At 26.3% G+C, this 12,362-nt stretch overlaps 1 protein-coding gene across 2 annotated transcripts in view; it reads left to right on the forward strand.

Moving 5' to 3' along the window:
- The window catches only part of LOC100167468 (putative serine protease K12H4.7), a 14,152-nt gene extending 7,727 nt beyond the window's left edge, over positions 1-6,425 (forward strand). For both annotated transcript variants that reach the window (XM_001947626.5, XM_016806955.1), the window contains exons 4-10: positions 728-963; positions 2,123-2,258; positions 2,329-2,515; positions 4,154-4,283; positions 4,538-4,670; positions 5,688-5,857; positions 6,020-6,425. In XM_001947626.5, coding sequence (XP_001947661.2) covers positions 728-963; positions 2,123-2,258; positions 2,329-2,515; positions 4,154-4,283; positions 4,538-4,670; positions 5,688-5,857; positions 6,020-6,159 — 1,132 coding nt within the window. In that variant the 3' untranslated portion in view covers positions 6,160-6,425. The remainder of the gene's footprint in view (positions 1-727; positions 964-2,122; positions 2,259-2,328; positions 2,516-4,153; positions 4,284-4,537; positions 4,671-5,687; positions 5,858-6,019) is intronic.
- The last annotated feature ends 5,937 nt before the right edge of the window (positions 6,426-12,362 follow it).

Genomic DNA, 12,362 nt, shown 5'->3' on the forward strand with positions numbered 1-12,362 from the left:
CCTAGACTGACATACCGTCTCCGCTCAGAATCGTTTTTCTTTTACAATGATATTATATCATTGAATTCAAATTTAATACCATCCATTATACAGTGACCCACTTGTAACCTACTGTACAGCAGAGCGAAATCCACTTACCCACCTTTTTATTTTTGTCCCTTGATGTTTTACTACCAACAGTACCAACCAGATATCTCCTTCAAAGTCGAAAATCCAAGCATTTTTATTGTTTCAAAATTCAAAGGTTTTCACAGACAACAAAAATAAAAACACTTCATTGTAAAACCAATATATTCGCCGTTCCGATCAGAATCTAATATTATACGCTATCATAGTAGGTAGCATATTTTTATAAATTGTAAAATTATTCATTAAAATCTTAATACAAGTGAAAACACCATGTATTATTTAAGAAAAAAATTGTATTAATAAACTATAGTTTAGTATCAAAACACATCTAATATCTATCAACATTTTCTTTTTATTGAGTACCTATTTAACTAATTACAATTTTAAATTATTGCAAGTTTAATTATTTAAGGCACGTAGGTAGGTAGGTATACTATATTTTAAAATAATATTATGAACAGCGGTGATATAGTGTACCCACAGCTCACTTATATTTTAATAATAGTTTTCTGTAAATGTTCTTTATTTATTTTTATTATTGATTAATGGTTATTACTTATTCATATAATATTTTCATATATAAACGTATATTTTACAGAGATATGAGTACTAGCAATTTAGTGTACTTGAGCAGTGATCAAGCATTAGCTGATTTGGCAGAATTCATTGTTAATATCAAAATTAAATACAACATACCGTCTACAGCTAAATGGGTAGCATTTGGAGGATCTTACCCTGGAACTTTAGCTGCATGGTTAAGAATGAAATACCCACATCTTATACACGCAGCAGTTTCTTCTAGTGGGCCACTGTTAGCAAAAATAGATTTTAAAGGTGTGTCTATAAAAAATGATATACGATAATTAGTCTTTAATTTATATTTGTCTACCCGAATATGTGTGCATACGTAAAAACGTAAAATCGCAAACTTATAGGAAGGAGTTTTTTTTTTGGACCATCTTAACTAGTTGAACTACAAATGTATCAAAAATCAAAAATATCACGCGGTAGCTAAACTGCAATTGTTCCTTATGTCATATTAATTATTATCAACAATTTGAACGAGTATATAATATATGTATATAAAAAAAAAAATAGAATTTAATAATTTATAATAATATAATAAAAAAAATTTAAAATAAAATGCAATTCGATTTTACCTATACATCATGACGTGACGAGTCGATGAGATATGTACAATTTAGATAAAGGGGGTGTGAGTGGAAAAGTCCCCACAAGTTCACCATATTTTAATATCCTATTCCCAAATAAAACATTCTTAATTATGCCACTGCCTCCTACCCTTGGAATTTTTTTCTATACAGTTATCATTGTTTACTATCGAACGGTCAATAGTAGTATATAATAATATTACAATAAATTTACGACATAAATGGTATCTGAATCAATATTTTTTTTATTAAAAGTACCTCAAAATTAGGCAATATTAAAGATGGTCTGAACTGATAGTATCCTTGAGCAGTTGGGCATTGAAACTCATTTTTAGTTTTATTTGTTATGGCATAATGTGTTGGAAAATAGAAACAGTAGGCAAACATAACTAAATGATATTGTTGACAAAAGTTAACTTGATGAAATTAATTTATATTCAGCAGTTTATATAGGTACTACACTAGTAGTAACTGCTAGTTGTATCTCTTCTAGAAACTACTACAGAAATAACTTTTAGTAGATACTATGTAGGTAGGTACTCTTTATTTGGACGAAAAATAATATTAGCGAAAGTTAAATAGTTATATGTACATATGTGGCGTATCTGTTCAAGAGCGTATTTTCAACGTTATGAGATTGCGCTAAATGGAAAAAGATATTAAAGAGGTTTGAATAATAGGTACTTCATAGTTCATACCATGTAATTGTTAACAGTTATAATTTGAGATCATCAAATAATTTGACTTTTTCGTATCTTGGAGTAATAAAATTAGTACTTATTGCACAACTCAACATATGATAGTTTCTTTTATTTTTGTAGAATATTTTATGGTAGTAGAAAATGCATTAGCAACATATAACCCAGAATGTGTGTCTCAAATAAAACAAGCAAATCAAATGATCAACTATTATCTTAAAACCGACCAAGGAGCTAAAATAATTGAAAAAAAATTCAAGTAATACAAGTGAACCTATAATTATATAGCCTAAATTTCATGTATACAATTGATTTTCGAAATGTTTTAGATTGTGTGATCCCTTGGACAGAAAAAACGATAAAGATGTATCATATTTGTTTGAAATTTTAGCCGACAATTTCGCAGTAATTGTACAATACAACAAAGACAACAGACATTATAAGGATCCTGAAAGATCCTCAGTAACATTAGAAACTTTGTGTGATATAATGGTTAACAAATCAATACCAACTCCAGTAAGTTTAGTATGTTCATATATTTTTAGAAATTAGATTTTGTGCAATGCGATGAACGTATCTATTGCTTTTACAATAATGTGCGTATTATTAAAAAAAAATGTTATTGTCTGTCTTTATCTTTTGGAGTAGAAAAATGCATCAATCTTCAACTTTAAGTGCAGATTTTAGTAGTAAATTGATTAAGTTAGTACCTATAGTAAAACATGTTGTCTACTTTTCGAAACAATCGATGAAAAAACAAAAAATAAAATTACCGAATATCGATAATATTTGTACCTACGCATGATTATGCAGTTCAAGACAAAATTAATTTCGTTTTTTGTTGAATTTAAGAACGAATAAGTTATAACCGTAGAGACCTGACATCTACACCAAATGTTTATATTAGAATTTTCTATGCATGAGGTATAACTTTAAGTTTGGATCCTTTTGTGCTATTTATAGACATTTAAAATGTTTGAATAATATATTTAGATGTTTTTTTAACAATTAAAAATCTAAAAAATTTGGTACAAGGTATCTAAAACATTAATTTACAGCAATTTAAAATATAAAAAACATATAAACGATTTGGTTTTGTAAGTGTTTGAGGTTAAAACTTAAAATGTCGACATAATTTGTCATGGTCATGAAAAAATATAGAATTTTTTAGTTAAATATATATTATTGAATTTTTAATTTTAACAGAAGACTTGTTAATTGAATACAAGGTTCTTCATACATAAGTTGTTCTTACAGTTTTATATAAATATAGAAAAAACATCGGGACAATTATTTTTTATAGAAATTTGAATTTCTAATTTTGACCAAAGTGAATATTAGTATTTTATTATTTACCTATAATACGAAAAATAATGTTTTTTTTACTTTAACAATGTTAACTATCGTGTTTTTGTGTTGTAATAATTATAAGTTAATAATTTTGAGAAAAATAAGTTCAACTTACCATAGGTAGGTACTCATAATAGAAACATAAATCACACTTGAGTATAGTACCTACCTACCTACTTAATATAAATAAATTTTAAATTATCCTTAGAATTAGAGGCTGATACTGTCATTGCACAGCATTTTTCGCATGCAATTATTTATCACAGTGATCTACTCTATGACGTAATAGGTACATTTGAAATTTACTATGTACCTAACCTATTAAAGCGTCTTCCCTCATCCCTGGTTATTTTTTCTAATACTGTATACATGACGCATATTTTAGGTTTAAATACAATCACAGAACATATTGTTTATTGTGCGTTAGTTATTAGGTATTATTATAAATTATAGTTAATACAATATATTATTATCTACTTAAATTGGCTAAAATAAAAGATTGTTCTCTAGATAAATTAATTATAGTATTACATGTTCTATGTTTATATTTATATGTTTGCATTTGTACAGGACAAAGAGATTTTTACGAAATTGAAAAGTCTACCAAGCCCAGAAAAATTACGTACAAAATTATAAGATTATTACTACATTCTTGTTATTATTTTACAATATGACATGAGTTTTGGTTTATTTTACCTACCTATATAAATAAATATTCATTACTTATTTCTTGTATTATTGATTTACCTATTCAGGTTTACAGCAATACCTACTTATTGTAATTATATAATTATACTGTTTTAGTTGGATAGGTACGCAGCTGTTAACAATAAACTATTATCCTTGAATAAAGCAGATTGTCAAGATAATATTTATTCCCAGTTGATTGATTTGTATTTAAATACATCTTGGGATAGTAGTGCAGCAGGAGGAGGTTAGTATTGCGTTTTTAACTAGGTATCTATTCAATTAAGTTGTAAGCAAGTTATGTAGTTAAGTATGTTATCATCACTAACATAATATCATATTTTATGAAAAGTGGTTATAGTATAGGTATATAATATACATTAGTATATATAATATTGTATATGTATTATGTATTATTTATATATGTAAATAATTATGTTAGGTATTAACTTTACATTAATTGATCTTTATGTTTTCGTGATAAGACAATTACTGTTACAGGTCGACAATGGACATATCAAACTTGTACAGAGTTTGGATTTTATCAGACATCTAGTCAAGATGATCACGCTTTTGGTCATAACTTTCCAATTGACTTTTTTATTAATATGTGCCAGGACATTTTCGGAAAATCGTAAGTTAATAATCATTGTGTATTAATATAAGGGGCTTTATCGTAGGTATATATAGTATAGTAATATGTTATACCAATAAATGTTGGTAAGTACATCCCAAGAAATTGGTTATTAAATACCTATTAGAAATTGTTTTTTTTTTAGTAATGTTAAGGGGCCTCGCTACTACCATCATTTAAGGGATAACATTTAGACAATTTCTAATCTTGTCATTGCCGTCCGGGATCTATGTGTTAGTTGCAAATGATTATTAGTGTGAGTGAAACTACATGCGGGTATGATCGTACGCGCATGCACAATGTCATGTTAACAACTCGATAACCATATCAATTTCACCACACGAATTTTACAAAAACATACATTTGTTTTGACAAAATTAAAGTTAGTTAACTGATTACTTGTCTGATTTTGATTCTGAAAAAATATTTTAATTCAGGAGAAAATGTCTGTAGATCGTACGAAACATTTTCCGTTTTTAATATTAATTTTAATTTTAATGATGATTCAAAAAAGTTGATATTTTGAAGTTTTCAATTAAAATTCACAATAATATAAAATTTAGTTTTTACAAAGTGCTTCGTAGGACCTAAAGAAAATTTTCTGGTGAGTTCAAATTTTTTTTCAGAATCAAAATCGGACTAACTTTAATTTTGTCAATACTTTAGGTTTTTTCAGCTAAAATTTACGGCAGTAGCGAGGCCCCTTAACACAACATCTACACAATCATATCATTCTTATTTAAAAAATGCTATATCTAGCGCCTTAAACAGCAAAGTTGGACGTTAGGTACCTAGGTACATTGGTAGGTATATAGTATATTTGCAGTATATGTCGGTTTTATCACAGTAATTTATATTTATACTAACATACTTACATACCGGCATACCCGGTATACTGTTTACTATAAGTTTATAATATATTAATATAAAATATAAAAATATATATAAGTGCACCTAATCCAGAAACGATTTGAATATATCGTACCTACTTACGAGTTACTATAACTTTCCGTTTAGATATAATTCGGAGTTATTGACAGCTGCAGTCGAACGAACTAATACAATGTTTGGTGAATTGAACATAAGAGATAGCCGGGTAATATTCGTACACGGTTCGGTTGATCCATGGCATGCATTAGGTATTACGAAAGCAAGAACAAAAAATAACGTGGCAATTTTTATTAATGGTAACTATAATTATTAACATTATTTAAAATTTAATTTGTATCATATTTTTAGTTGATTTATGACGTGTATATGTATCTATAACTATAAATACAACTTTTTAATAATGCCAACAATTATTTAGTGATGTGGTTTACGTAAATAATTTTACGTTTCTTTCTTAGGGACATCTCATTGCGCAAATATGTATCCTCCGGCATCGTCAGATCTTCCGGAGTTAACACAAGCTCGTACTACGATCAGATCATATTTGAGAGAATGGTTGGCGGAAAATGATTTTGTTGATTCAGCTCAATATACATAGTATATGCGATTTAATAATTAAATTTTAATATTTATTTATTTCATACCTACTTATTATTATTATCATATAAATGTACGTGTACCTTTATTATTTTTAAAGTCATATCCCCATATATTACATTTAATTATTTAAACTTAAAATGGATATTTTTGAAACAAAAGTATTTTGATAATAATAAATGATTATATTATTATATACCTAGTATGCAAAATGTATTAATCTATATTATGTTCTTGTATTTTATATTAGAAAATTTAACAAATGTAGACTCTTGCCATTATCAAATATTGTTTGGTTCACCCTAAAAATATCCCGTGCTTCCAAATATAAATATCTCATAATAAACAAAATATCCCCATTAATATAATTCCTTATTTAAAATAATCCTCTTTATATTTTTTATATTCTGAGAGGAGCGATGAATGTATTGATTTTACAATTTTACTAAAACAATTTTTTTGTCATTATATTTTGGGACAGTAAAAATGCTTTGATTTTCTACTTCAGTAACTTTTCTGGTAGGAAAGTGAATCTAGTATATCCATGAATTTGGCCCACCCACTTTGAGTAGGTAGTAACTAAAAAGATTATCTAATAAAATCAATAGTTATTAGTTTGCCAGTTAATTACAAGAACTTGCTAGTTCACTTTTTTAAAATTTGAGAGTCACTTTTTTTACAAACCATTTCCATAATTCGTTATAAGAATTTAAATTTGGTATTTTCCATTATTTTGCAGACATCAAGTTATTTTGTACAAATTAAATATTTTTTACGCTTGATCGATTTGGTGAGTATAGCGTGTATACGTGAAAAAATCTTGCAACAAACATTACATACATAACGAGTGCAAAGAATAGTGGGTGAATGGGTGAAATGGTGCTAAAATTCAAATTGTTGTCTTTAACATCCAATTAATGTAGGTCGTATTACCATGTGTGATTTTTTGAACTAAAATTTCGTACAAAAAGTAAATAACTATGGATTTATATTCGTAAAAAATATTCTTAATAAATATAATTATTAATTCAATTCACTAACTACCTACCTACGGGCTACGATGGCTACGAATAACCATATTATTGATTTGTCATTGCAGTTCAACACACAAAAAATAATTTGTAAATAAAATAATACTATACTATTTAGTATTTTATATAGTATTTGTTATTGTAGTCTTAGTCATTCTGATATGTAGTAATTTTTCAAAACAGCAATTAAATTCACAAAAAAAGAAACTAACTAAAATAGAAGTTGATAAATTACTGTACCAGTAATTTGATTTAAAATAAAATTATTATTATATTCAACTTGGCTTTATTTATCGCATTTAGATTTCTCTATTCAATTTCCATTCTATATTTAGATTTATAATCAACTTGGCTTTTTTTCAACTTGGACTTTTTTTATTCAAATGAGTTTTTTTTATTTAACATGGCCTCTTTTTTAATTTAGGCAATTTTTTTTATCCAATTTAGATTTTTCTATTCAACTTAGCTTTTTAATATTCTATTTAGAATTTTCTTTTTCAAATTAGCTTTTTTTATTAATCTTGCTTTATTTATTGAATTTGGATTTGGTTATTCGATTTAGATTTATTTATTCGACTTTTCTTTTTATTCAAATTAGCTTTTTTTTACGATTGTGAAGTTGGCACACCACTTTTGTCGCGGTCATCATCTCAACGACATCCGCTTTAGTGTGACTTACCTTTTTGTACTTCTCCGTATATTGTACTAATAAAAGTTGTGTCATACATCGAAACGTGTTCGTTGTCAGTCACTTCAACTGTCCTACACCTACATTTGGAACAATCGAAAAATGAAAAAGGCAAGTGCTAATTTTAATTAAAGTAATTTTACGTAAATTAAAGTAAATTAGCACATATCGGGTTAAAGAACCCATATCCCTAGATATATTCCTGATCGTACAGGTTCCTAAAAGTTTTATTCTAATTTTTTTTTTAAATAAAATATTAATGGCTTATCCAATCTAAGGTGGTAAATTTTGGGAAAATTTTCATTATTTTAGCGTAATTCCTACAGAATTAAATTTTGTTTAGGCTATTTGTAAATTGGAAAGTACAGCTCAGCCAGCGATAAGAGGAGTTATAATTTAATAATCAAAATGGGCAGCAAATGCATTGGTGAAATAAATATTGTAGAGATGGTTGTTGGCCAGTTGCCCCCCAATGCTGTTATCGGGATTTTAAAAATATACCAGTTGCTCTCGCATGATTACAATATATAGCCCGTATAATAAGGGAGGTAAATATACAAATAATAAAAAAAATTATTTATAAAAATAAAGTAAAATAGGTAGTATGAAATGATAGAAAATTATTGTATTTTCAATTTTTTAATAATGACTAAAAAAATAATATGAATAATAGTCAATAAGATAATAAATATTATAATTATGTTGCATACAATGTTATAATTTGACAACAAAACAGTATACATAATGATAGAAACAAATTCATAATAAATAATAAAATTATAATGATAAGTGGCATATTTAATGTGATAATTTGTCAACAAAAAAATAGTATAAAATGATAGAAAAATTCATATTATGCTTGTAATGATTACTAACAAAATAATATTAATACAATAGTCAATAAAATAATAAATATTATAATTATGTGGCATTCAATGTTCTAATTTATCAAAAAAAAAAAAAAATAGTAAAAAAATTAGATAAAATATTATGTTTTGTCATAATAATTACCAAGGCTCGGAACTTTAAGCGCTAAAAAGTACTCAAATATGCGCATACATATGCGTTAAAAAAACATCAAAATATTCGGTATAATATGCAGTAAAAAATTGGAAAATATGCGAAACTATGCAATTTATTTAACAAAATAAATTGTACATACAAAATTACAAATTTATATTAGGTACCTCCCTAAAAAAAAAATTAAAAGAAAAAAAATTAACGCTGCATCCCTTATATGTATCTGTGTCATCCTGTGTGTCATCAAACTTTAATCTTCTCGAGTTCCTACTAAAAAAATAAAATCAATTAATATTTAAACAATTAGATAAGTTATTTTATTTTTTACCAGTGTTGCATTGATGTAAGAGGTGTTTCCTAATGTTCTCGAGTTTGAATGATCTTCGATTGTCAGTCAAGAGATTTTTGTAAATCGAGAAAGATCTATCCACATCCACTGATGTAATTGGAGCATACTTGTAAAAACTTAAATCATTTGTGGTAAGATCTTCGGGTAGACCATCCATATTTACACTTTCTCCACCAAGTATTTTTGATATCTGTTTTAGTATTTGTAATTCGTTGTTTGTGTTTAAAACTTTTTCAAATTTCTTAAATACTTTTTGCCCTTACTTATGATGACACACAGGATGATACAGCTACACTGCCCTACTACCAAGAATTATTGCAGTAACTCCAAAATTGTGAAAAGTGAGGTTATATAATATTCTTATTAATTGAACTATCCTGCGTCTTTTTTTATTAAGGTAAAATGAAGTAAAAACCACTTTAAACTGCTTGACAATCGATTATTGTTTCAAAGAAATTCTGGAATTCAGGTAAAATACTAAGCAAAAATGCAGTAAAGCCATATACTAAGAACAAAAGCAGCAAGTCCATGGATTTACTGCATTATTTCTTAGGAATCAGATTTCTAGAAGTTTTACATACTCTTACTGTATATTGCCTTAGTAATATTGTGTGTTCAAAGTACAAAAAAAATATATCAACAAATAACTTGAACATCTATTAAAAATGATTTATAGAAAAAATCATTAAAAAATAATAACTTCTGGGTCAAAAATTAAAAAAACCTTTAAACACGATTTCCCAACATTTCATTTTTTGGAGTTACTGCAATTCATGGTAACACATAAGGGATGCAGCGTTAATTTTTTTTCTTTTAATTTTTTTTTAGGGAGGTTCCTAATATAAATTTGTAATTTTGTATGTACAATTTATTTTGTTAAATAAATTGCATAGTTTCGCATATTTTCCAATTTTTTACTGCATATTATACCGAATATTTTGATGTTTTTTTAACGCATATGTATGCGCATATTTGAGTACTTTTTAGCGCTTAAAGTTCCGAGCCTTGGTTATTATACTAAGTTGTTTTCAATTTTCGATTGGTGTTATATCCATGTAGGTGCAAATAACCTAAATTGTTTTGATCTAAGTCCCCCCAAAGTTCTCCCATTAGGGGCAATGGTGTATCATGGCTAATAGGTGACATAGAGTTAAATTGAACTTGTGTATCCAATGTAGGTACCATAATTTTAACAAAAAAAACGAACTAAGAGGGAATCAATACCTAATAGTAACAATACTCGTGTGGAGTTAACTATATGGCTTATATAAAAAGTAATTAATATGATCCGAGGTTTCGCTCACATATATCGGTAGGTAGTTTTGTTATGATGAGTGATAATGAGTAAGTTACTTAGTATTCTAATTTAGTTGAATAAATATGAGTTAAGTTATCGCTTTTATCTCTATCTAGATACATTTGAATTGCATTATCTTTATCTTTATCTAGATAAAAAAATACTTATCTAATCCGAACACTGTCTATAGACAACTTAAATATTGTTAATTAAATATTAAAAATCCTTAGTCACAGTATTTATTTATTAGCATTTAAAGTTCAAAAATTGACAAAATATGTAAAAATCACGAAAATTAGCAAATTATTTTGAGTTAAGAATTCGTAAAAAATTTTTTTTAAATCTAAGATTTGAAAATGTAATACAAGATTTCTCATAATATTGTCTACCTTTATCAAAAAAAAAAAAATGTCCACAAAAATGTCAAATTAAATTTTTATGAGCGTTTGAAATCCATATTTTACAACATTTGATATTCGCTTGATTACTCATGTGACGATTTTCTTATTTTATTGTAATTAAAAAACGAATGACTGTAGATATTTGAAAATTTCACTGAATGTTAATACATTTGTAACATTTAATACACAATGTATTATCATTTTCTAAGCACCATAAAATTTTGAAATACTCTTTTTGAGCTGTTTACGAACAATCTCAATTTTCAATTTTTTTAGTTTTTTTTTTCTATAAATATCAATAAAATTATGTTTGTTGCGTAAAAAAGCGTGAAAATGTAATGCAAGGCTTCTGATATATTGTTACAATAGTAGTTGAAAAATATTAAAAACACATAGGCACAATTTTTTTTATATGCTTTTGTGGTTCAAATTTTGACAAAATTTATCAAATTAAAAATTGAATAATTATTTTGTAGTTAAAAATGTATAAAATGTTCAACTTATATATCTATAAAGATTGAAAATTTAAAACAAGATTCAAATTAAGTAGTTAATTCTGTTACCGAAAAATCAAAAAAGTACATAAGCATAGTTTATTTTTATACTAATTTTAAGTTCAAATTTGGACAAAATTACATATTAAAAAACCTAGAACAATTATTTCTGTTATTTTGTTGTGTTTGTATAACATTATTCGTGGGTACTTGAAACTTCTTAAGTATACTATTATATATCTATGATAGTACCACGGTTTGTTGTTGATGTATAACGCGTTACCTAATGGATATTGTGATATGATTAATTTGGAATTTATTATTGATACCTATTATAGGTCAATTTTTTTTTAATACTATAGATAAGTATACCTATAATAGGTATGTCTAATACCTAGACTGACAAACCGTCTCCGCTCAGAATCGTTTTTCTTATACAGTGATATTATATTATTGAATTCAAATTTAATACAAATTTAATCACATCAAATTTAATTATACAGTGACCCACTTGTAACCTACTGTACAGCATAGCGTCATCCACCTGCCCACCTTTTTTTTAAATTGGAATTTTTTAATAGTCATTAGGCAATTTTTGTTTATTCAATTTATATTTATTTTCATTCAATTAAGATATTTTTATTCTTCAACTAGGCCTTTTTTTACTACATTTAGGTATTTTATTCAAATTAGATTTATTTTTTCATTAATCTTGGCTTTATTTATCGAATTTAGATTGTTTATTCAAATTACATTTATTTATTCAAGTTTGACTTTTTAAATTCAAATTTGGTTTTTATTATTATATAAATAGATTAATTATTAATTATTTACTTGTCAATTATGTATCATCATAACTATTACATTACTTATATAAATATGAGTACCTACCCAGTGTTTATATATTAATATCTTTTATTAATA

The sequence above is a fragment of the Acyrthosiphon pisum genome, chromosome X (assembly GCF_005508785.2).
Source record: "Acyrthosiphon pisum isolate AL4f chromosome X, pea_aphid_22Mar2018_4r6ur, whole genome shotgun sequence".
Lineage (NCBI taxonomy): Eukaryota > Metazoa > Arthropoda > Insecta > Hemiptera > Aphididae > Acyrthosiphon > Acyrthosiphon pisum.